General features: G+C 43.7%; 1 protein-coding gene across 2 annotated transcripts in view; it reads left to right on the forward strand.

Moving 5' to 3' along the window:
* Window positions 1-22,668, forward strand: part of XPR1 (xenotropic and polytropic retrovirus receptor 1) — a 243,175-nt gene that overhangs the window by 182,010 nt on the left and 38,497 nt on the right. For both annotated transcript variants that reach the window (XM_037906239.2, XM_037906240.2), the window contains exons 8-11: window positions 2,384-2,571; window positions 3,371-3,550; window positions 9,326-9,491; window positions 11,392-11,586. In XM_037906239.2, the coding sequence (XP_037762167.1) occupies window positions 2,384-2,571; window positions 3,371-3,550; window positions 9,326-9,491; window positions 11,392-11,586 (729 nt within the window). The remainder of the gene's footprint in view (window positions 1-2,383; window positions 2,572-3,370; window positions 3,551-9,325; window positions 9,492-11,391; window positions 11,587-22,668) is intronic.

Here is a 22,668-nt window from a genome sequence, read left to right on the forward strand (position 1 = left end):
TGAAAAGATTGGTGCTATTAAGTTTAGAGAGGAATTGAGTAAGACGGTGTGGTGGAAAAAAAATTAATTGACACAGAGAAGTTAAATTGGGTGCTCCTGTCCAGCCTTTCTATTAAAAAAATAAATAAATAAAAGATTGGGAAGGAACAGGAGGGAGAAGGGAATATTCAATGAAACTGAAATTGATTAAAAAAAACAGTTTAACTCACCCATCAGTAACAAAAACCTTGCCTTGGGCAATCAGGAGGGTAAAATTTTACAAGGTTGCCTGGGCTGGACAAAGATAAAGCTTCTAGTTTAAAGAGTTGATTGCTCCCTTTGTTCAGTCCTACAAGCTTTTGGAGACCCATGTGTTTTTTACTGCACCTCAAATGGCAGTCTGCATTTCATAGAATCATAGAATATCAGGGTTGGAAGGGACCTCAGGAGGTCATCTAGTCCAACACCCTGCTCAAAGCAGGACCAATCTCCAATTAAATCATCCCAGCCAGGGCTTTGTCAAGCCTGACCTTAAAAACTTCTAAGGAAGGAGATTCTACCACCTCCCTAGGTAACACATTCCAGTGTTTCACCACCCTCTTGGTGAAAAAGTTTTTCCTAATATCCAACCTAAACCTCCCCCACTGCAACTTGAGACCATTACTCCTTGTCCTGTCCTCTTCTACCACTGAGAATAGTCTAGAACCATCCTCTCTGGAACCACCTCTCAGGTAGTTGAAAGTAGCTATCAAATCCCCCCTCATTCTTCTCTTCTGCAGACTAAACAATCGCAGTTCCCTCAGCCTCTCCTCATAAGTCATGTGTTCCAGTTCCCTAATCATTTTTGTTGCCCTTCGCTGGACTCTTCAATTTATCCACATCCTTCTTGTAGTGTGGGGCCCAAAACTGGACACAGTACTCCAGATGAGGCCTCACCAATGTCGAATAGAGGGGAACGATCACGTCCCTCGATCTGCTGGCAATGCCCCTACTTATACATCCCAAAATGCCATTGGCCTTCTTGGCAACAAGGGCACACTGCTGACTCATATCCAGCTTCTCGTCCACTGTCACCCCTAGGTCCTTTTCCGCAGAACTGCTGCCTAGCCATTCGGTCCCTAGTCTGTAGCGGTGCATTGGGTTCTTCCGTCCTAAGTGCAGGACCCTGCACTTATCCTTACTGAACCTCATCAGATTTCTTTTGGCCCAATCCTCCAATTTGTCTAGGTCCCTCTGTATCCTATCCCTGCCCTCCAGCGTATCTACCACTCCTCCTAGTTTAGTATCATCCACAAATTTGCTGAGGGTGCAATCCACACCATTCTCCAGATCATTTATGAAGATATTGAACAAAACCGGCCCCAGGACCGACCCCTGGGGCACTCCACTTGACACCGGCTGCCAACTAGACATGGAGCCATTGATCACTACCCGTTGAGCCCTACAATCTAGCCAACTTTCTACCCACCTTATAGTGCATTCATCCAGCCCATACTTCTTTAACTTGCTGACAAGAATACTGTGGGAGACCGAGTCAAAAGCTTTGCTAAAGTCAAGAAACAATACATCCACTGCCAATACATTTCACCAACCTCACTACAGTGTGTTGAATTTAGTGAATAGACAGATTTAGCCCTGGTTTAAATAGTGTGTATTGTATTTCATTGGCTTGATCTGAGGCTGAAATATTTGTTCCTCCATTTGCAGAGAAAAAATGAGGCTTTGAGAATTTTTCATTTAACCACAAACTTGGAAGAATGTTCAGCTTCTTCTAGTTACAATTCCTGCTGGTACCAATGCTTCAGTTTCACATGATGCCTACCAGTAAGGGAGTAGGATGTTGCTGATGGCCTGAGGGGGAGATGGAGCAGAGCTAGTAATCACTGGCATGTTCAGAAGTAGTCATACAAAAATGTAATATTTTCTTCTAAGCTGGGGCAGAAACAAATTAGGGTAAAAGGAGACTTAAAATACAGTGAGGACAGTTAACCATTGGAACAATTTACCAAGGATTGTGGTGGATTCTCCATCACTGGAAACCTAAGATTGAATGGGTTTTTTTCTAAAAGATCTGCTCTAGATCAAAAAGGAATTAATTTGGGGAAGTCCTATGGCCTGTTCTATTCAGTAGGAGTTATATTAGATGATCACAGTGGTTCCTTCTGGTGTAATAATCTATGAATCCCTGATGTTTGACAATCTTAAATTTTACTTATGAGGTGAGGCTTGGGAAGACGGGTGTACTGTTTAATATCAAATAAAGCATATATATTATCTGCTCTTTACCTTAGGATAGTATATTATCTGCTCTTTACCTTAGGATCAGCATAAAGAAGCAGAGAATTGTTTTGGCCTGCAGCATGGCATGTATGATATCATTATGCACTTAAATTCTCTCTGGCAGGTGTGTTTTTTATAGAGGGACCAAATGTGTGGCCACTGGTGAGAATCTATCGAGGTGGCTTTCTCCTGATAGAATTCCTCTTCCTCCTGGGCATCAATACATATGGCTGGAGGCAGGCTGGAGTGAATCATGTCCTCATCTTTGAACTCAATCCCCGCAGCAATTTATCCCATCAGCATCTCTTTGAGGTAAGCAGAACAAGCCAAAAGAGCCACGGTGCATTTTAAACATCAGCAGAATAAATCATCCTGTTTCCTTGGAATGAATGGTAACATAACTATCGAGAAAAGGTTCAGGAAAGGCCAACAAAAATGATTAGAGGTATGGAGCTGCCTCCATACGCGGAGAGATAAATAAGCCTGGGACTTTTCAGCTTGGAAAAGACACGACTAAGGAGGGGATATGGTAGAGGTCTACAAAATCATGACTGGTGTGGAGAAATTAAATAAGGAAGTGTTACTTACACCTTCTCATAACACAGGAACTAGAGGTCACCAAATGAAATTAATAGGCAGCAAGTTTAAAACAAACAAAAGGAAGTATTTCTTCACCCAAACCACAGTCAGCCTGTGGAATTCTTTGCCAGAGATTGTTGTGAAGACCAAGACTATAACAGGGTTCAAAAAAGAACTAGATAAATTCATAGAGGATAGGTCCATCAATGGGTATTAGCCAGGATAGGCAGGGATGGTGTCTCTAGCCTCTGTTTGCCAGAAGCTGGGAATGGGTGACAGGTGATGGATCACTTGATGATTCCTGTTCTGTTCATTCCCTCTGAAGCACCTGGCATTGGCCACTGTCAGAAGACAGGCTACTGGGCTAGATGGCCCTTTGGTCTGACCCTGTAGGATGTTCTTAAGTCAAGAAAAAGCGGTTACTGATGTGTTACTGATTTGATTATAGTGATGAAAGCAGCTCTTCCTTGGGCTCTATAATATGGAATTCAGAATTTTCTTAACTTCGTTTCTCTCCTCCATCTTTTATTAGATTGCTGGATTCCTTGGGATGTTGTGGTGCTTGAGCCTGCTGGCATGTATATATGGCAAATTCACCCATGTCCCTATGCAGGTGAACCCACTCATCTTGTATGGATTCATGTTGCTTTTCCTCATCAACCCCACCAAAACTTTGTATTACAAGTCCCGGTTTTGGCTGCTCAAACTGTTGGTAAGTCTGGAACCTCGTACAAACTCAAGAGAAACTGATGTGGGTAATTGAACTCAAGTAGTTGAAGTGTGTCCAAATACATCACTAATTTTCAGACTTGGAAGTGTATGCCACACAATTTTATGCATGCTTTGATTCAATAGTACTCAAGCAAGTCCATGCGTAAAGAATTAGACGTGTATTTGTTGAGCATAGAGTTACAGAAGTTACTTTCAGTCTTTGTACTATTTCTGTTATGCTCTTCATACCAAGGGTATGTACACACACACAAAAATAAGCATATGTGGTGTATGCATGCACATACAAATGTACCATATAGCTTTCTTCATGTCTCAGTCATGCTCACTGTATCTCTTCCCTAGCAAAGTAGTTTGGGTAACATTACAAAGGGCTGCAAAGCAAAGCTGACAGAATGCTGTTTGCCCAAACTGAAAATGGGCCAATACTCAAATAGAGTATTCATGGGTGGCAGACTATAGCTGAGGTAACTTTCCTTTTATAATAACTAGTTGAAACTACTTTTTCAACATTTCTTTTTTATACTTGTTCTGAATGAGAGAGATTAATATTTTAGTATTGGCTATTGTTTCCCTGGTAACAAAAATCAGTAAAAAAATGAATGGAAACGTACGCTAATGCAATATTAAGATTATAAATGTAAACATCAAACCAGTAGTTTTCAGCCATCTTGACCCAGGGATCTCTTTCCAGTTTTTCCCAAAATGCATATACCCCTGCCGCCACACCATATGCCCACACACCCTTTAATTTTCATTACTTTTAATCAGATTGATTCCGTCATCTTTTCACTCTTGCTGTTACTGCTGTGAAGGCTTGGGTTCTGTCTGGGCTTCTTAGGCTTGAAATTTTCTGGCTAAATAATTTTTTGCTCAATTTGCACTGTAAAAATACTGAGTGATTTGCAGGAGGGAGGATTAAGGCCGTATAGGTGGGTCCTGGAGTATCCTCCTCTGTGGAATTATTTTGCTAACACTTGCTAAATATTTTTTAAATGGTGCTATCTGGAACAATTCAAAGATAAGACATAAAATTGGTTTTCAGCATGAACATGCATAGGCATATACAAGTAGACATATAAGTGTATTCAGATTTTGTTTATATACATCTTATTTAATCTTTAAGGGTTCAATTTTCTAATAGTTTTAACATGCTGAGTCTCTGCTCCTTTTATGCTCCCTTCTTTTCCTTTTCCCTTTCATCATTCAACAGATCACCCTCTCTCTTACTCACGAGTGCTTTTTCAGATGCAGTCTTGCTCCTTTCTCTTCCCCTCCTTTCTTCAGCCCCTAGCCTGGCCACCTGTATTACTGCCGCCTTATCTGAGGGAAGCTAGGCTAGTCTCCAGCCTCCCCCTCCCACACTCCATCCCCATTGGAAATAAATTAGCAGGGAGTTTATTAGGGTCCATTCTGGTTCAGTTTTTGCCTTCCATTGAGGAGCAGAAGACATCTCTCACCTCCAGATGCTCTGCAACATAAACTAGTTATATTTCACTCTGACACAAAGGCTGGGTTTTCCAGACCAATATTAGTTCTTGAAGGGAATACAACACTTTTTTCCATAAAAGGAACTATAATCTGTTTTATTTCTGTGGGGAGTGATTGTGTGGGTTCCAGTCTCACAATTATAGCATTATTGTGGCACCACAAGCATAGGCACAGTGAAACATATTGGCATGATAGAGCTAGAAAGGAAGCACTCGAAGTCTTCGCAATGACAGCAGCTTTGGAAATTCTGCACAAAGTCAAAGGACCTCACACAGCTGTAGTAAATGAGGTAGTAAAGGTAATAAATGAGACATAAGGTAGTAAATGAGACTTTTTCCGCCCCTGTAGTCCCCCATCACTGAAATAACAAGCTCTGATTCATGCAGGGCAGGTTACCTGCACAGCTTCTTAGCAGACAGATTGCACATTTTGCTTCACATTAAGCATTGCAACTGCTGTGTGTATGTTAATGAACAAAGACTAGTTGATGGCCTACATTGGGAGTGATGGTGGCAGGCGGAGGTAACACAATAATGAAATGAGTTGAGCTAGCAAAACTATTAAAATATAAAAAAGCAACTTCTGCAGTTATTACTGCAATAACCAGAGTTCACAGGTGCAATCTAGTTAATAGTTTTCTTTGTAAGAAACCTTGGAGGTTGACACATCTACGTGAATCAGAAAAGCTTGCCCCTTATGACTAATTGGAATCTGAAGGAGAGAAGCCACTTATACAAAAAGTTTCTCATGCACAAATCTCATTTCCCATTTTGACACTAACAATAGACACTTAGTCCCATTTATTTATCTTGGGTACAAATTCAAAACTATGTATTTCATTAGCTTCATCCAGTATATTCTGTGCCTTTGGACTACTCTCTGGGCTGGTATACACAACTTTTTTACCGCTTTCACTATATCAATTTAGAAATAGATTGCGGTATAATCCACCCGTTGTGTGAACAGTGACATTGGTATGGCACTTGCATCAGAATAGTTTTTCTTTATTTCTGTCCAAATTTATTGAAATTTGCTGTATGTTATAAGCATCTTTATATGGGTATACCTGTGTCCATGCTAGAGGTTGTAGTGAATTAATCATCTCTATGTCTAAACTGATATAGTGAAAGAACAAAAACTTTGTGTATAATAGCACTTTGGCTGTGAACTCAGTAAGGCATAGTGAACTGACACCTGCAGGCTTGAGGTCTCTGAAGGAGAGATGGCTCACAAAATGCAAGATGACCTTAATGTTGCAAAATAATACAGTACATTTAACTATATGTAAGGCCAAAAAGCAAACAGACCACATGAAAAAATAGCTGTTGGGGCAATTTATGTTCACCCAGATATTATCAAAGAGGGGCTCTGACTACATAAGAATTTTTTATGAGTTAGCCAGGAAAGATCCCTCCTGGCCATATTAGGGCTCATTCTGCTAGGGCTCGAGCAGTTTACCTGAGATATGTAGAGCAGCGACGTGGTGCTCGATTCACCCATTTACCTAGCACAGGCCTCCAGATCAGATGCCAATATTGGTAAGGCTGCCCTGCAGTCAACAGTCAAGAAGGACCCCTTGTACCCAACTCCATAGAAACAGACAGCTGCTTGTTAGTCACTAAGAATGAAATCAGTGTGGGCAATTGCTTGAAGAAAGAACAGTTACTTAAATTACGATGACTGTGGTTCTTTGAGGTGAGTGGTTCCCACGGATTCCACGATCTGCCCTCTTTCCCTGCTAACGTGGAGTCCTATTCCTTTGGGATTCTGTATTGATGAAGGATCTGAGGAGCGAATGCTGTTCATACCCTTGGGTAGAAGGCACAAGGACACCTATGGTGCAAGCGCAGCCCCAACAGAAGCTGCTAGCCAAAAAAAAAATCAGTACTCAACTGCGGTGGTGCATAGGTGCTCTCAACGGTAGAATGCATGTGCAACACATCTCGAAGAATCACAATTACTGAAGGGTAAATAATCTTAGCTGTTCAGTGCCATGGTGGATAAGCAAGCCCGGGGAGCACCTGGTTTTGCAATGTAGAAATCTAGCAAGAGTTTACAGGTGGATGAAACATCCACTACTTTAGCACTTATTAAAACTACAGTTGTCAGCTCCAGAATGCCCATATTCACCCCGCCTGGGAAATGGTCCAATCACAAAAGTGACCAAATATTTGAAACTAAAATTCAGGTCTTATTCTTAGTATTTTAAGCACAAAAATATTTCTTAATGTTGTCAGCGACAGGTTTTGTTAGCTCTGGGGTCTGGTTTTGGTAGATGTGGCAGTTTCGGCAGCTGCCAAGGTGGATTTGATTGGTGGTACTTGTCACTGGGAAAAGTCCACTTGTAACCACACTGTAAACTCTGACCTCTCCCTGTACCTCTAGCACCTTCTCTCCCAAACCTGATTGTGTACTTGGGGCTCAGCTGCTTCTTTATTCGGCTCCAGTGTGCTCTCTGCCTGCCTCACTATTGAACTGTGTAGTTATTGGTACACAGTGGGGTCTGGGCTATTGCACATGAGCAGTGTTCCACGCAGAACTGCATACCAAGGTGTGCACTGGTCAGTGGAGTAGCAAAAAGGAGACACGTTAGGGTGAAGAAGTAGGATGCAAACAGCACAGAAGCAGTTGGGAACCACAGGCAGTTGGGATTAGGAGGATGGCCAAAGGGTGGATTATATTGAAAGTGATGATTCAATTCCCAGTATAAGTGATTAGAGTACTAGTGCCTTCTATAGGGTTAAAACACGTCTGGTCACTCTGTCTGCTATAAACTTTAGATGGAGTATTCTAGTCCATTGTTGTATCTATCTAGCTTAGGTTTTTATACTGAAGTCCAGCCCCATAGTATCTGAGCACCTTCCATGTAAAAGCAATAGCAAAGTTCCTAGTGGACTTCATAGAGGGTCTCTTTCTTCCCCCTCTTTGGGCTAAAAACACTACTTGAGATAAGGGCTTTGGTTTTGATTGTTTAGATGTTTGTTTTTTAGGTTGACTTGTTTCAGCAATTTTTTGGTTGGGATTAGTTGTGTAGAAGGTGGTGTCAGTGCTGAGGGTCATTTTTATGGTGGAAAGGTCTTTTTGAAGAGAGGTTTTGCAGTGTACCTTAATTACTGTTAGACTGGATTTTCCTGATGTCCTTTGGATGCTTGTTACATAGCTGACCCCTTCAGCTGAGAACACTTTGTCCCTAACTCTCATGTGCTTCTTCTTGGGCTTTGTGATGTGCATTGTCCTAGAGGAACACAGCTGTGTGTCTAGTTCGCACACTGAAATGTAGTCTTTAAAGTAGCTGTGGCTTGATCCATTAATTGCTTTGAAGATTAGGACCAAAGTCTTAAACTGGCATCAGAAACTGACTAGGAGCCAGTGGAGAGACTTGAGCAAAGCCCTGATGTGCTGTGTTCTAACTGTTTTCTTCCAGTGTCTGCCCTGCATATTATTAGTAGAAACCTCTTACTCCTCTACAGATCAGTTTTACCCAGTGTTTTCTTAATAGAAAGCTTCATAAATATCTGAACTGCAGGACAATACTGGTGTTATCTTTTAGTTACTATAACTAACCAGTCAGGGTCAGTTGTAATCAAAGGTAATGGAGCATGAACATTGCCTGCTTTGAAAGGAGTGTAACTGCTGTCAAGCCTTGGAGGGAAAGTGGGCTGGGGTGGAGAGGGAGTCTGATTAATATTTGACAGTTAAAATTTCCTCTGCTTTTTTAATGTAACCCTTTAAACTCTTGAGGGATTTGGGGGCCCTACATTAAGGTTGAACACTGCAGACACATGGTCTTAGGGGTTGGTATACGAATCTGAGTCAAGGTCAGATTAGAGGCCGAGATAGTGGTCCAGGACCTAGTGGGTGTCAGGTGTGGAATGGGGAAGAAGCATGCTAAGATGTGCAAGTGGTTATGGTGGAAATGCTGGGGAGGAGGGGTCAGAAGCTCTTAAGTGGGGATTGTGAGTTTCTTTGGAGAATCTTGGCTCTCACTTTGAAGAGATTAAAAAACTCAGGCCAGCCAGAAGGGAAAGGCTGTGAATAACTGAACACAAGGGGGGGAAATGGATGTCTGAAAGAGGAAATGTTATGCTCAGTTCTTGTGAGCAACGGGGAAGTTCTACTGCCAGGAGGAGTGATGAAACGGCAGATCTTTGGGGGGAGCAGTGTGATATTTCATGTTAATTCAGCACAGTCTCATCTCCTGCCACTATACTGTCAGTCTGCTCTATTAATATCTTTCATGCTAACTTCATGCTGTTTTAATTCCCAGTTCCGGGTGTTCACAGCCCCCTTCCATAAGGTAGGCTTCGCAGATTTCTGGCTGGCCGATCAGCTCAACAGCTTGGCTGTGATACTTATGGACCTGGAGTACATGATCTGTTTCTACAGCTTTGAGCTCCAGTGGGACAACAGTGCCGGACTGTTGGCAGATACAGGTATAGTAGTGATGAAGATGTGATGGTAACAAATATGTATGAACACTTGGCCCAATAGTCCAGGAACATTGATACAAACTGAACATTTCAATAGGCAGATTATCTTTCTGTCCTTTAGCAAAAATTCTCCCAGTGACATAGGAAACTCATCCCATCATAAAACACAGCCCTAGAAATGTTATTCTCCCATCCCTTACTGCCCTATTTTCCAATCCATTCGTCTGGTATAACCTGCTTCTGTGACTGGCATGACCTGTGTTTTTCAGAACTCGTTTGCCAAGATTTTGAGGTGTTCTTTGGGAGAGGAAAGACACAGCAGTTTTCCAGGCTTGGCTGGCAGTTTTTCAGACTCTTTTCCAACCAGGCAATCACAATTAGCCTTTTGTTGATGCTTAGTGTTAGTGATTTATAGAAGCAGTACAAAGCTGATTACCAAGCATTCAGGGTTTATGGGGAAATAGTCTCATGAGGATTTTTTCCCCTAAGGGCTCTTCTCCTGAGGGTCTTCCATATTCCTAATACAGTCGTGTGGGTTCCTTTCTGTTTGATCTGTGCTTTCCAGACTATTTCTTCCAGGTCCTATGTTTCAATGTTGTCTTTTCTTCTGGATGGAATGGCAGGAACTTTCTCAGAGCTCATTGGTGCCATTCATTATTCAATTACAGTTGACATTGAGAGAGACAAGGGCTATGCACACTGCCTCCACATCATTTCTAGCTTGGAGAGCAAGAGATGATATCTAAATTTTAACTCTGGTCTTCCCCATGGCAAAACATTATCTTATGCCTCTGGACCAGTCCACAGTCATTGTCTTTTCATTTTAACCAGTAACCACTGACAAATCATCTTGACAGTGGACCTTTAGCATATATTGAGAGAACTTGAAGCCTGTTTTCTGTGTACATTAGCATTACTTTCTATTCCTCCAGTCTTGCCTACTTCAGAACCTTCTACCTGGTTGTATTAAGGCTGCATTCTAAGGGTCTGTTCCCTGTAAGCATTAGTTGGAATTAAATTAAACTGTTTAAAACAAGAAACTGTGTATACTAAAGTTTTCTGCATCAAACCAAAAAGTGGAATAAGAACACAGTTTCCCCTGGAAGAAATACTGATTGATTGATCTGAGGGAGTGAACAAATTCTGTATATTGATGACCTGATGTTTTTCAGGTGTGCTGAGCACATTTTGGAAATTAAGCCATAAATGACTAGATATTCACTTGTGTAAGAATGTAACAGATTTTGGAATTTACACTTAACTCGTCGATTTTTCTGCCTTTTCCCCGTTACTTATTGGCAAAAATCATTGCACCCCTAAAAATGGGATTTTCTTATGCTAATTGGTGATGTGACCATATTAGGAGACCAACTCAAATCGGTTGATAGTTATAATTAAAGAGACACCATTCAACTTGAAATCTACATGGCGAGATCCACACAAACAGGAGAAACATTGAAATTGAGTATACACGGTGCTATCAAATGCACAAAGTAAATAAAACAAAAGATTTTTTCCCCTATGCTTTCATTGATAGTAATCTTACTTGCTATGTGTAACAATACTAGGTTTTAAAATTTTCTAACTGCAGTGTGTTGTATCAGCTGTGTCTCTTTAAACCTGAGCAGTGATCTCTCCTGTTATTGAAGGAAAGGGGTTTGGAACACCTTTCCTTGACTGAAACACCTGGTCGTTGGATTGAAAATGTTGAGATGCTAAATATGGATGCAAATGCAAAGCATTGTGAATTGCACCGTTGCTTAGGATATTACAATTGCTGCTTCCAAAAGCTTAGTTTCACTCATCTCTTCAAGGAAGGTAGAGGAAGTGAGACAATTGGAAGGGAATGAGAGAAGAAATTAAATATTTTGTTTCCATGTCCACTACATCTCTTCTCTTGCAGGTGATCAGATTTGTAACAGCTACTCCTACGGCGTGCGAGCAGTTGTCCAGTGCATCCCTGCTTGGTTGCGTTTTATCCAGTGCCTGCGCCGTTACCGTGACACCAAACGGGCCTTTCCTCATCTGGTTAATGCTGGCAAATACTCCACCACCTTCTTCATGGTGACATTTGCAGCCCTTTACAGCACTCACAAAGGTATTGGATTTAGTTATTTCACAAAGCTTTGCAGAACCCCCTGCTGTCTTTTGTCAGTCTCTGCTCCTCAGTCATCTTTTCTCTCTGTGGTGCTAACGTTTATAGAGAGAAAACAGAATTATGGATAGAGCCCTGCAAATCCATGGGTATCTGCTTTAATCCATGGACCATTTTTGTGGATAGCCGCTCAGATGCGGATACAAATTTTATATCCACACAGGGCTCTGACCATAACAGATTCACCAGAATGGAGCAGCTGCGGCTGTTACCCAGCCCCCAGGCTCCAGCTCAGCTCTCTGAATTGCACAGCAACGGGTATAGCCCATTGGGCGTTCTGGTAGTTGTAGTCCCCAGCTTGCTTGGACGGAGGAGGTAAACTACAACTCCTAGAAGGGAGTGAGCCTAGCACCATTTTAAAAGAGGTATGGTGTGTAATTTAAATGAGCAGGCGGCAAGGACTCTATGCTATGAAGGGGAGAGTAGTTATCGACACTTTCTGCCTGGGACTGGACTGCATGCATTACTGCTCCTGCAGCTGCTTAGGGGTGTCTGAGCTTCCCACCCTTCCCCCCTCGGAGGGTGGCGCGACACGCAAGGGCCCAGGAGTGTAGCCTTCCTCCCCAGAGTGGGGAACGACGGATAGGTGGGGGAAGGAGCAGGTGGTGGGGCAAGCGGTGTCTGGGGAGAAGTGGGTGGCAGTTGGGGGCTTGGCAGAGCCCTGCATCACTGTCAAGGGCGCCGGAGCCATCCTAAAAGTGGGGGGCCGGGGAGCCCGCCCTCCTGCCCAGAATGGGATGGGGCCGAAAGCAGCCCCCTACCAGCCCCCAGGTCTCCCACCCAGGGCAAGTGGAGGGACCCCGGCTCCTCACAACTACCCACGTGGCTCTCCCTGATTTGGCTCTGGCTGGTGGCGGGGCCTCGGAGCTGCAGCTTGGCCATGATAAGAGCCAGGCGGGCAGCTGTGGGGAGCCGCAGCGGCCCTCCACCTGCCCTGGGTGGGGGGCCCGAGCAGCCCCCAGCCTGTGTCCCCACCGCCCCTATGTTCCCCAGGGCAGGTAGAGAGTCTGCAACTGCATGCTGGCTCCTCACAGTTGCCCGCCCGGCTCTGATCATGGGTGGGCTCCAGCTTCAAGGCCCCCACACCCTGGCCGGAGCCGGAGCTGGGAGCTGGTGTGGAGTCGCGGACCCTCGACCTGCCATCAGCCAGGCGGGGATCCTAGGGGGCGGGGACACAAGCCAGGGGCTGCTCTGAGCCACTGTTGTGCAATCCCCCTCTTCCCACCACCACCACCACAATAGGCAGGTTGAGGGTCCTCTGCAGCTCCCCACTGCTGCCCAGGTTCCCCGGCAGGGCTCACTTCTCTTCTTGCGAGGAAGAAGTGAAGGGGGCAGGGTCTGCCCTAGTGAAAAGTGGAAGTGCCCTGGCCCCCCGGGTTCCAGCACCACTGCTCACTGCTGCAAGGTGAACTATGGAGCTGTAAATTAGAGCCTTGCAAATCCATGGATATCTGCATCTGCGGATTCAGATATCCGCCGACAACTTTTGCGGATCATGTGCGGATACACATTTTTGTATCCGCGCAAGGCTCTAATTATGGATAGTACAAATTACATTCTTACCTCACCTCTTATTAAAAAGGTGACTGCTATAAAAGGTAAGAGAATACAGTAGAACTGAGGCACTGTGGATTGAATTACAGTAAATAACGTTGTTTTAAAAAATGCATTGATAACTTTGATATCAGTTCATCCCACTTTTGGCACTGATTGAATCTTCCACTGCAACTGATGACTCCTCAGTGAAATGGGACCAGTCTGTAGCATTGATTCATGTATAGTATGATGCAGCTCAGATAAACTTCATCAGTTCAGTACATTTTCTTCAATTTTCCTTCATAATAAAGTATAGTGATCTATTTAAAAGTAGTAGGATTTGTCCCCGAGAGTGGGAATTGAGAACTCAGTTTCCCATTCATATGAATATGAAACGTTTTCTTTTGGGTGGGGGAATGCAATTTTTTAATCAACAGCGCTGTACTGCACACTGTCTACCATTGTGAGAGAGGCATTTCAAAATTTCATTTGAAATTGTTGATCTATTCAATTTAATTATAATGGGACTTAAACGTAGTCCGTGGAGAATTTTAAGGGGAGGGTCAAAGGTTACTAGTGATAATGAGGCCTTCTCTTCCCTTCAGAAAGAAAATTCTGAAACACCTAAGAAATTTCCCATCCTTTTCTTTCTGTGAATAGACACTAATTTTTGACTCTCTAGATGTGTAAGGAAATGGACTGAGCTCCTACTTTATGTAGTAGTTACCAGTCCCTTGATATTCAAGGGCTACTGTCGGAGATCAAACTGAACAGAGCTGGTCCATTATTTAGGAAGGTAGGGGAATGTATCTTGTGCTAGGAAAAAACCACCTCTGGGTTTCATGTATATTTTTATCCCTTTTCCTTCTCAAGCTGGTGGGGAGTTGTTTCCAACCCATTTAACTGCCAGTTGAGCTTTCTGATCCCTCAAGTTCCCTATCTCCGTGGAAACCGCAATTATTACTTGATTCTGCTCTTGTTGTGAAGGAAAAAGCTTTTAGCTCCTGCACTTCAGGCAGTCACCCTGTCTTTCATTGTTCTTTCTCCCCCAAGTCCCATGTCAGTCCAAAGCTTTATTCTTTCCACTGAAATAGATGTCTGCTGTATCTACAGAAATTAGCAACAATATACACTTGTGAGGTAGTTACTCATCCGTGTGTATGGTCAAGGCGATTGATAGAGAAATCAGAAAAATATACAAACCTTCCTTCTAGCTGTCCTAGTAGGATGTTTCCTTCAGGTGGACACCAGGTTTAATAAGAAACCTTGCTGGTGCCAAGAGTTGGTGCTAGTTGGAAATGGACTGGCGTCTGGGAAATAATACAAATAAAACACAAGCCTTGAGCAATGTAGATGGCGTATAACAATGTATTAGTACAAGCTGTCTGAAGACTGAAAGTCAAACAATATTCATGAATGTATTTTGTATCCAAAGGTATATGCATGCTTCTCTTGGGGGTGTTAAGTAGTAGACTTTGTCACGGCTGATAACCGCCATGTTTGACTCCTCTGTCTGTCTCCACCATCACCTCCACAAAGACTGTTCCCCCTAATAGTTAAGATATTCCCCTTGTGGTTTTTTTTTTCTACTGCTTTTCCCAGTCTGAGGCTGCAGTCTAATTAAAATCCCTTGCTCCTAAGCTAGGCAATCAAACAACAAATCTAGGATGTAAGGCTTGCAATTAATGCTTCTGATGTGAACCTGCCATACCTTCATTCAGGAGGACTGATTAAGTTTTTCACCATCAAGGGCATTCCAAAATAGTCACTCTTATGAAGAGGGAGGAAATTGGTTGGGGGCAAGCTCAAAAATACGTGCTTGTAAAATATGCCTGTTTAATATAAGTTTGAGCTCTTCTTAGTCCCCTTGAATTTTGCACCTGTGCCAATATCACTGACGGCAGGTTTCATTGCTACTGTGTATAATTTTACGTCTCTCTTCAAATCTGACACTTGGTCATAATGAGGTGTTTACATATCATAGAGACAGGGCCTGTTCAGATTGCTAGTTTAAACAAGAGCTACCCTAGAACACATCATCTCATCCTCGGCATAAGGGAGGTGAATTGAGAAGATAATATTGTCATTCAAGGTTATTTGATTTTTGAAAAACAGAAATGGGCCACAGTTGAGGATGGGCAGAAAATGTTCTCACTCCAGTTTTCCAATCTCACCTCTCTCCAGCCATGTTCCTTCCCTCTTGCCCCGACGGCTCTTCTCTTCCATGCAACCTGGTGTTCCCCAACCCTTTATCAAAGGACCTCAGGGCCCAGCTGTCTCTGCTCGGCTCTGGTGAAGATGCTACTACAGCCTTCTGGCCACACCCTGTTAATACCAGACATTTCTTTAAGGAGTGTCCCTATCAGTGCTCCTCTGTGGGTGCATCTGCGCCCCTGTGCCTCTAATCAGAGATTTTAGGTAGCAGTGTCTGTTCAGCATGCACGTGCGCTCTCCCTCCCTCGTAGACTACCTCAAGGCTATCCAACACTGTGCAGGTGAACCCCACTCAGTTCCTTCTCAGTCACTTTTGGCCTGCAAGGGAGCCAGGAGTGAGCAGTTGTCCTTCCTTATCTGCATCATTAGCATATATAGTAATTGTTTTTTTCGTTTGTTCTCCTTAAAAGTTAGTTTTCTTTTTACCCCTTGTGATTTAAAAAAAAAAAAAAAGAAAGAAAGAGAACTTCAGTTTGTTTCCCACCCTCTCCCAGGGGCATTTAGAAGACACTATAAGTTCTTTCAAGTTTAAAAAAAAAATTTAAATAGAAGAAGAAACTCAAAATCCTACAAAAAGGGGAAACTAGGTCAAATTGCTGAGTTACCCAGTCGCTCTGGGGAAACTCTCTGGCTGGCCAACAACTCAGCTTGGGGGCTTGGAGCCCTTTTTCTCAAGCCTTTACGGGGGGAATGTGCTGGTCTTTTCGGCAACTCTACCCCCTTCGAAGTTGAAGGCTCTGATGATGATCCAAAGTCAGCACACACCCTGGAGACTGAAGTGCCTTCTCCATAAGGAGGAGTGTTAACTTCAGCACCCTGTTCTTGTGAGATCTCAGCTTTAGCTGGTGACAGAGGGAGCATTTCTGAGGGATATGGGACTCTCCCAGAAATGGCTGTAGGGGACAACCTTGGTTCAAGTGATCATGAGCTGATTCAGTTCAAACTGAACGGAAGGATTAACAAAAATAAATCTGCAACAAAGGTTTTTGATTTCAAAAGGGCTGATTTTCAAAAATTAAGGAAATTAGTTAGGGAAATGGATTGGACTGAAGAACTTATGGATCGAAAGGCAGAGGAGGCCTGGGATTACTTCAAGTCAAAGCTGCAGAAGCTATCGGAAGCCTGCATCCCAAGAAAGGGGAAAAAATTCAGAGGCAGGAGTTGTAGACCAAGCTGGATGAGCAAGCATCTCAGAGAGGTGATTAAGAAAAAGCAGAAAGCATACAGGGAGTGGAAGATGGGAGGGATCAGCAAGGAAAGCTACCTTATTGAGGTCAGAACATGTAGGGATAAAGAGAGAGAGGCTAAAAGTCAAGTAGAGTTGGACCTTGCAAAGGGAATTAAAACCAACAGTAAAAGGTTCTATAGCCATATAAATAAGAAGAAAACAAAGAAAGAAGTGGGACCGCTAAACGCTGAGGATGGAGTGGAGGTCAAGGATAATCTAGGCATGGCCCAATATCTAAACAAATACTTTGCCTCAATCTTTAATAAGACTAATGAGGATGTTAGGGATAATGGTAGCATGACAAATGGGAATGAAGATATGGAGGTAGATATTACCATATCTGAGGTAGAAGCAAAACTCTAACGGTTTAATGGGACTAAATCGGGGAGCCCAGATAATCTTCATCCAAGAATATTAAAGGAATTGGCACATGAAATTGCAAGCCCATTAGCAAGAATTTTTAATGAATCTGTAAACTCAGGGGTTGTACCGTATGACTGGAGTATTGCTGACGTAGTTCCTATTTTTAAGAAAGGAAAAAAGGTGATCTGGGTAAGTACAGGCCTGTTAGTTTGACAACTGTAGTATGCAACGTCTTGGAAAAAATTTTGAAGGAGAAAGTAGTTAAGGACATTGAAGTCAATGGTAAATGGGACAAAATACAACATGGTTTTACAAAAGGTAAATCGTGCCAAACCAACCTGATCTCCTTCTTTGAGAAAGTAACAGATTTTTTAGACAAAAGAAACGCAGTGGAACTAATTTACCTAGATTTCAGTAAGGAGTTTGATACAGTGCCACATGGGGAATTATTAGTTAAATTGGAAAAGATGGGGATCAATATAAAAATTGAAAGATGGATAAGGAATTGGTTAAAAGGGAGACTACAGCGGGTCCTACTGAAAGGTGAACTGTCAGGCTGGAGGGAGGTTACCAGTGCAGTTCCTCAAGGATCGATTTTGGGACCAATCTTATTTAATCTTTTTATTACTGACCTTGGCACAAAAAGTGGGAATGTGCTAATAAAGTTTGCGGATGATACAAAGCTGGGAGGTATTGCCAATTTAGAGAAGGACCGGGATATCATACAGGAGGATCTGGATGACCTTGTAAACTGGAGTAATAGTAATAGGATGAAATTGAATAGTGAAAAGCAAAAGGTCATGCATTTAGGGATTAATAACAAGTATTTTAGTTATAAGCTGGGGACGCATCAACTAGAAGTAACGGAGGAGGAGAATAACCTTGGAGTATTGGTTGACCACAGGATGACCATGAGCCGCCAATGTGATATGGCCGTGAAAAAAGCTAATGCGGTCTTGGGATACATCAGGCAAGGTATTTCCAGTAGAGATAAGGAGGTGTTAGTACCGTTATACAAGGCACTGGTGAGACCTCATCTGGAATATAGTGTGCAGTTCTGGTCTCCTGTGTTTAAGAAGGATGAATTCAAACCGGAACAGGTACAGAGAAGGGTTACTAGGATGATCTGAGGAATGGAAAACCTGTCTTATGAAAGGACACTCAGGGAGCTTGGCTTGTTTAACCTAACCAAAAGAAGGTGGGCCAGACAGACCTTGAACTGGACTCCCATTCTATAATGAGCCCATGCAGAGAGCCGAGCACCAGAGTGACTTCTGGTGCTAAGCAGATGGGCTGCTGTGCTTTACACCAGCTGGAGCTTTTTTAGGGCCTGTGGCTTCATTCCTAGGCACACTAAATTACCTTACTCAAGCCTAGAGATCACGAACGTGCATATCACCATAGCCAGGTCTGTGTTCCATAGCATGGAGCACAATCTTCTGGCCAGACACAGGGAAGGGGGCATTCTTTGCCACCACAGCTAGCTGGGCATCCTGTAGCACTGAGAAGTCCAAAAGGGCTTGTAAGTGGCAGACCAATTTAATCTGAGGCCAGATGCCCCAGATCGTGGGTGAGACTATAGGAGTGGGAGGCTCTTCAAAGCATTTCCCTCTTGCTACCATCCTCGCCTCATTCTTGCCTAGGTTAAGCTTCAGCCAGCTCCTCTTCTATCCAGGTGCTGGTTTTGGATAGGCACTGGGAAAGCTAGAACATTGTTACATCTATTTTTGCGAGAGGGCAGATATAGGGCTGGGTACTGCTGGCACACCTATACAAAGCTAGGACTGAGCCTTGCATAACTCTGTGGCTGAGGGCTTTGGAGGTGCAGGGAGTGTTGACCCTCTGGGTTTGGTCTAAGACCTGAACAATTTTTAGGGCATGTCACTTCACTTCTGCAGCTTCCTGAAAGTAGGGCAAGAGTATCGCCTATCTGGTGACCAAAGACAGGCTTTCAATCCATACCGCCGGTGATCTCGCCAAGACGAGCAATTGCAGAAGCTAGGACTTCGTTAGCCTGGTATGGAGAGGAGCTGGGGATTCAGATGAGGTATGGAACAGGCCAGGTCACTCAATGAAATTAATGGCCAATAATTTAAAAACAAATCAAAGGAAATATTTCTTTATGTAGCACATAGTCACCCTGTGGAATTCACTGCCATGAAGTCACATCCTGTTATTGACATCCTGTTACTGATATTAGCTATGGCAGCATTAATTACGCTTGTCATTAGAAAGGATAAGATTGAGGCGAATCAAATCTTCTGCTACAGAGCATATGCTGGGCACCGCAGCAGTCAGGCAGGAAGGCGTTGGCCACCTACAGCATTGCACAGTGGTGGGCCTTGGGGGAGGGTGGGTCTCATCAGACCGGGGCACTACCAGAGGCAGGACACTCTGAGTGGTGTGGCAGGTTCTCTATTCTCAGATGAAAAGCGATAGATAAATCTATGGTGCCACCACCCCTCAAACTGGGGATGTTCTGTGCTCAGTCGTAACATTTACCTCGCAGGGTGGGGCCAGAAGAGAGTGATGGAAACTGCCATGAGGTGACCAACCAGGTATCAAAAATTTTCCCAGGGGGCTTTATATCAGCTGTGATTTCCCTTCAAGGCTCCTGTTAAGGCCACACACTGCTTTGTTCCCCAGCCACACCAGTCAACTTCCAGCAATTACATGAGAAACAATATTTGAGCCACTGGCCTGTTTTGGGTCTTTTGTTCCCTTTTCCTGAAAACCTGTAAGCAATTAACACTGGCTCAAAGAAAACAAGTGCTTTAGCAGTGCTGTTACAGCAAGCAAGGTGAGCTATCAGGCTGGAGGGAGGTTACCAGTGGGGTTCCTCAGGGATTGATTTTGGGACCAATCTTATTTAATCTTTTTATTACTGACCTTGGCACAAAAAGTGGGAGTGTGCTAATAAAGTTTGCGGATGATACAAAGCTGGGAGGTATTGCCAATTTAGAGAGAGACCGGGATACCATACAGGAAGATCTGGATGACCTTGTAAACTGGAGTAATAGTAATAGGATGAAATTGAATAGTGAGAAGTGTAAGGTCATGCATTTAGGGATTAATAACAAGAATTTTAGTTACTAGCTGGGGATGCATCAATTAGAAGCAATGGAGGAGGAGAAGGACCTTGGAGTATTGGTTGACCACAGGATGACTATGAGCCGCCAATGTGATATAGCCGTGAAAAAAGCTAATGCAGTCTTGGGATGCATCAAGCAAGGTATTTCCAGTAGAGATAAGGAAGTTTTAGTACCGTTATACAAGGCAATGGTATGACCTTACTTGCAATACTGTGTGCAGTTCTGGTCTCACATGTTTAAGAAGGATGAATTCAGACTGGAACAGGTACAGAGAAGGGCTACTAGGACGATCCGAGGAATGGAAAACCTGTCTTATGAAAGGAGACTCAAGGAGCTTGGCTTGTTTAGCCTAACCAAAAGAAGGTGGAGGGAGATATGATTGCTCTCTATAAATATATCAGAGGGATAAATACTGGAGAGGGAGAGGAATTATTTAAGCTCAGTACCAATATGGACACAAGAGAAATGGATATAAACTGGCCATCGGGAAGTTTAGACTTGAAATTACATGAAGGTTTCTAACCATCAGAGGAGTGAAGTTCTGGAATAGCTTTCCAAGGGAAGCAGTGGGGGCAAAAGACCTATTAAACTTGATACATTTATGGAGGAGATGGTATGATGGGATAACATGATTTTGGCAATTAATTGATCTTTAAATATTCGTGGTAAATAGGCCTAATGGCCTGTGATGGGATGTTAGATGGGGTGGGATCTGAGTTACTACAGATGATCATCTAGTCTGACCTCCTGCACGATGCAGGCCACAGAATCTCACCCACGCACTTCTGCGATAAACCTCTCACCTATGTTTGAGCTTCTACCCCCACCCTCCACCCCAATGTCTGTATTGGGATCCTTGGGCGACATACACATCCTACATGTCACGGCCATCCATTGTGTCTCAGAGAGAGTCCACCCAATGGTCTACAGCCTTGCTGTCCAGAGCTCCTGAGCCAGGGGAGGAGGAAGTTTTGCAGAACAGGAAGGAGGACTAGAAGGGGAGGCCACCCCTTCAGCAAACTTCTGCTTGTCTCCATCAGATGAGGCTGTAATGTCCACCCCCTCCCATCACTAGCTGATGATTTTAAGAACTTGCAGGCTTTTAGAAAGAGGGTGGTGGGTGAGCTGCAGATTCCCCTACAGGAGGGGACAGATACACATCACAAGCTGGTGGATATTTTGCACACCTCCTCCTTGTCCAGAATTGCCCTCCCAATTAATGAGGCGATTCTAGATCCTGCCAAAGTCATCTGGCAGACACCAGCCTCCATCGCACCAATCTGCAACAGAGCCAACAAAAAATACTACATCCCTCCCGAAGAGGTAGACTTCCTGTTTTAACATCTGCAACCCAACTCCATCATCATAGTGGATGCGGTTAATGCACAAAGCAAGTAACATCACACCAAGTCAACCTCATACGGTCGGGACTGGAAAAAGCTAGATCTCTTGGGAAGGAAGGCGTATTCGTCACTGGCGTTGCAGTTTAGAGTCATGAACTACCAAGCTGTTGTGGTCAAATATGATTTTATTAATTATGGGAAACTCCATGCGTTTCTGGAACATTTACCAGAGATGCAAAAGGAGTGGTTTCAGGCCATTGTCAGAGATGGTCAGTTAATAGCCAGAACCAGCGCTACAGATGGCACAGATGCAGCCAATATAACAGCCCATTCAGTCTCTACAGCAGTGGTAATGAGGTGAGCTTCTTGGCTACATCTTTCCAGGTTGCCCAAAGAGTGCAGGGGACAGTGGAAGATCTTCCGTTTGAAGGGCCCAAGCTCTTTGCAGAGAAAATAAACTCTTCTCTCCACACCTTGAAGGATTCCCAGGCCACATTACACTCCCTGGGGAATCTATGCTGCGGGACAGAAGAGACGAGAGAGCCCTCAGCCACAGCACAGGTCACAACCTCCTTAATACTCTCTGTCTCAGCACTATTATGAGCTGCAGCATAAGAGGCTGAGGATTCAAACGCGAAAGCAGTCAGCACCCCAATCCACAACCTCTCAGACCGCCTCTTCTAAGCACTTTTGACAGGTTGGTCGAAGGCCTGAACAATTGTATCTTGCAACAGCTGCCCTCTACACACCTGTCACGCCCCTTCGGAAGTTGCCTGGTCTTCTTTCACTGCAATTGGGAAAATACCATCTCCGACATATGGGTCTTGGAGAGTATTTCAAAGGGTTACGCCATTCAGTTCATGCCCCATTCCCACCTTCCTTCCCCATCCCTCTTCAGGAACCCTTCTCATAGGAAACCTACTTCATCAGGAAATAGATCATCTGTTATGCGTAGGGGTGACAGAACCAGGCCTGGTGCAACTCAGGGGCAAAGGGTTTTACTCCCATTATTTCCTGATCTCCCAGGCAAAGGGAGGTTGGAGGCCCATTCTAGATCTAAGGGCATTAAACAAATACATAAAGATGCAAAAGTTCAAGATGGTCATGCTAGTAGCCATTATTTCAGCTCTAGAGCAAGGAGATTGGTTTTTGGCCCTCGACCTACAAGATGCCTACTTCCTCATCTTGATATGACCATCGCATAGGAGATTCCTATGGTTTACCTTTGGGCAGGACCATTATCAGTATA

Source organism: Chelonia mydas, chromosome 8 (assembly GCF_015237465.2).
Source record: "Chelonia mydas isolate rCheMyd1 chromosome 8, rCheMyd1.pri.v2, whole genome shotgun sequence".
NCBI classification, from domain to species: Eukaryota; Metazoa; Chordata; order Testudines; family Cheloniidae; genus Chelonia; species Chelonia mydas.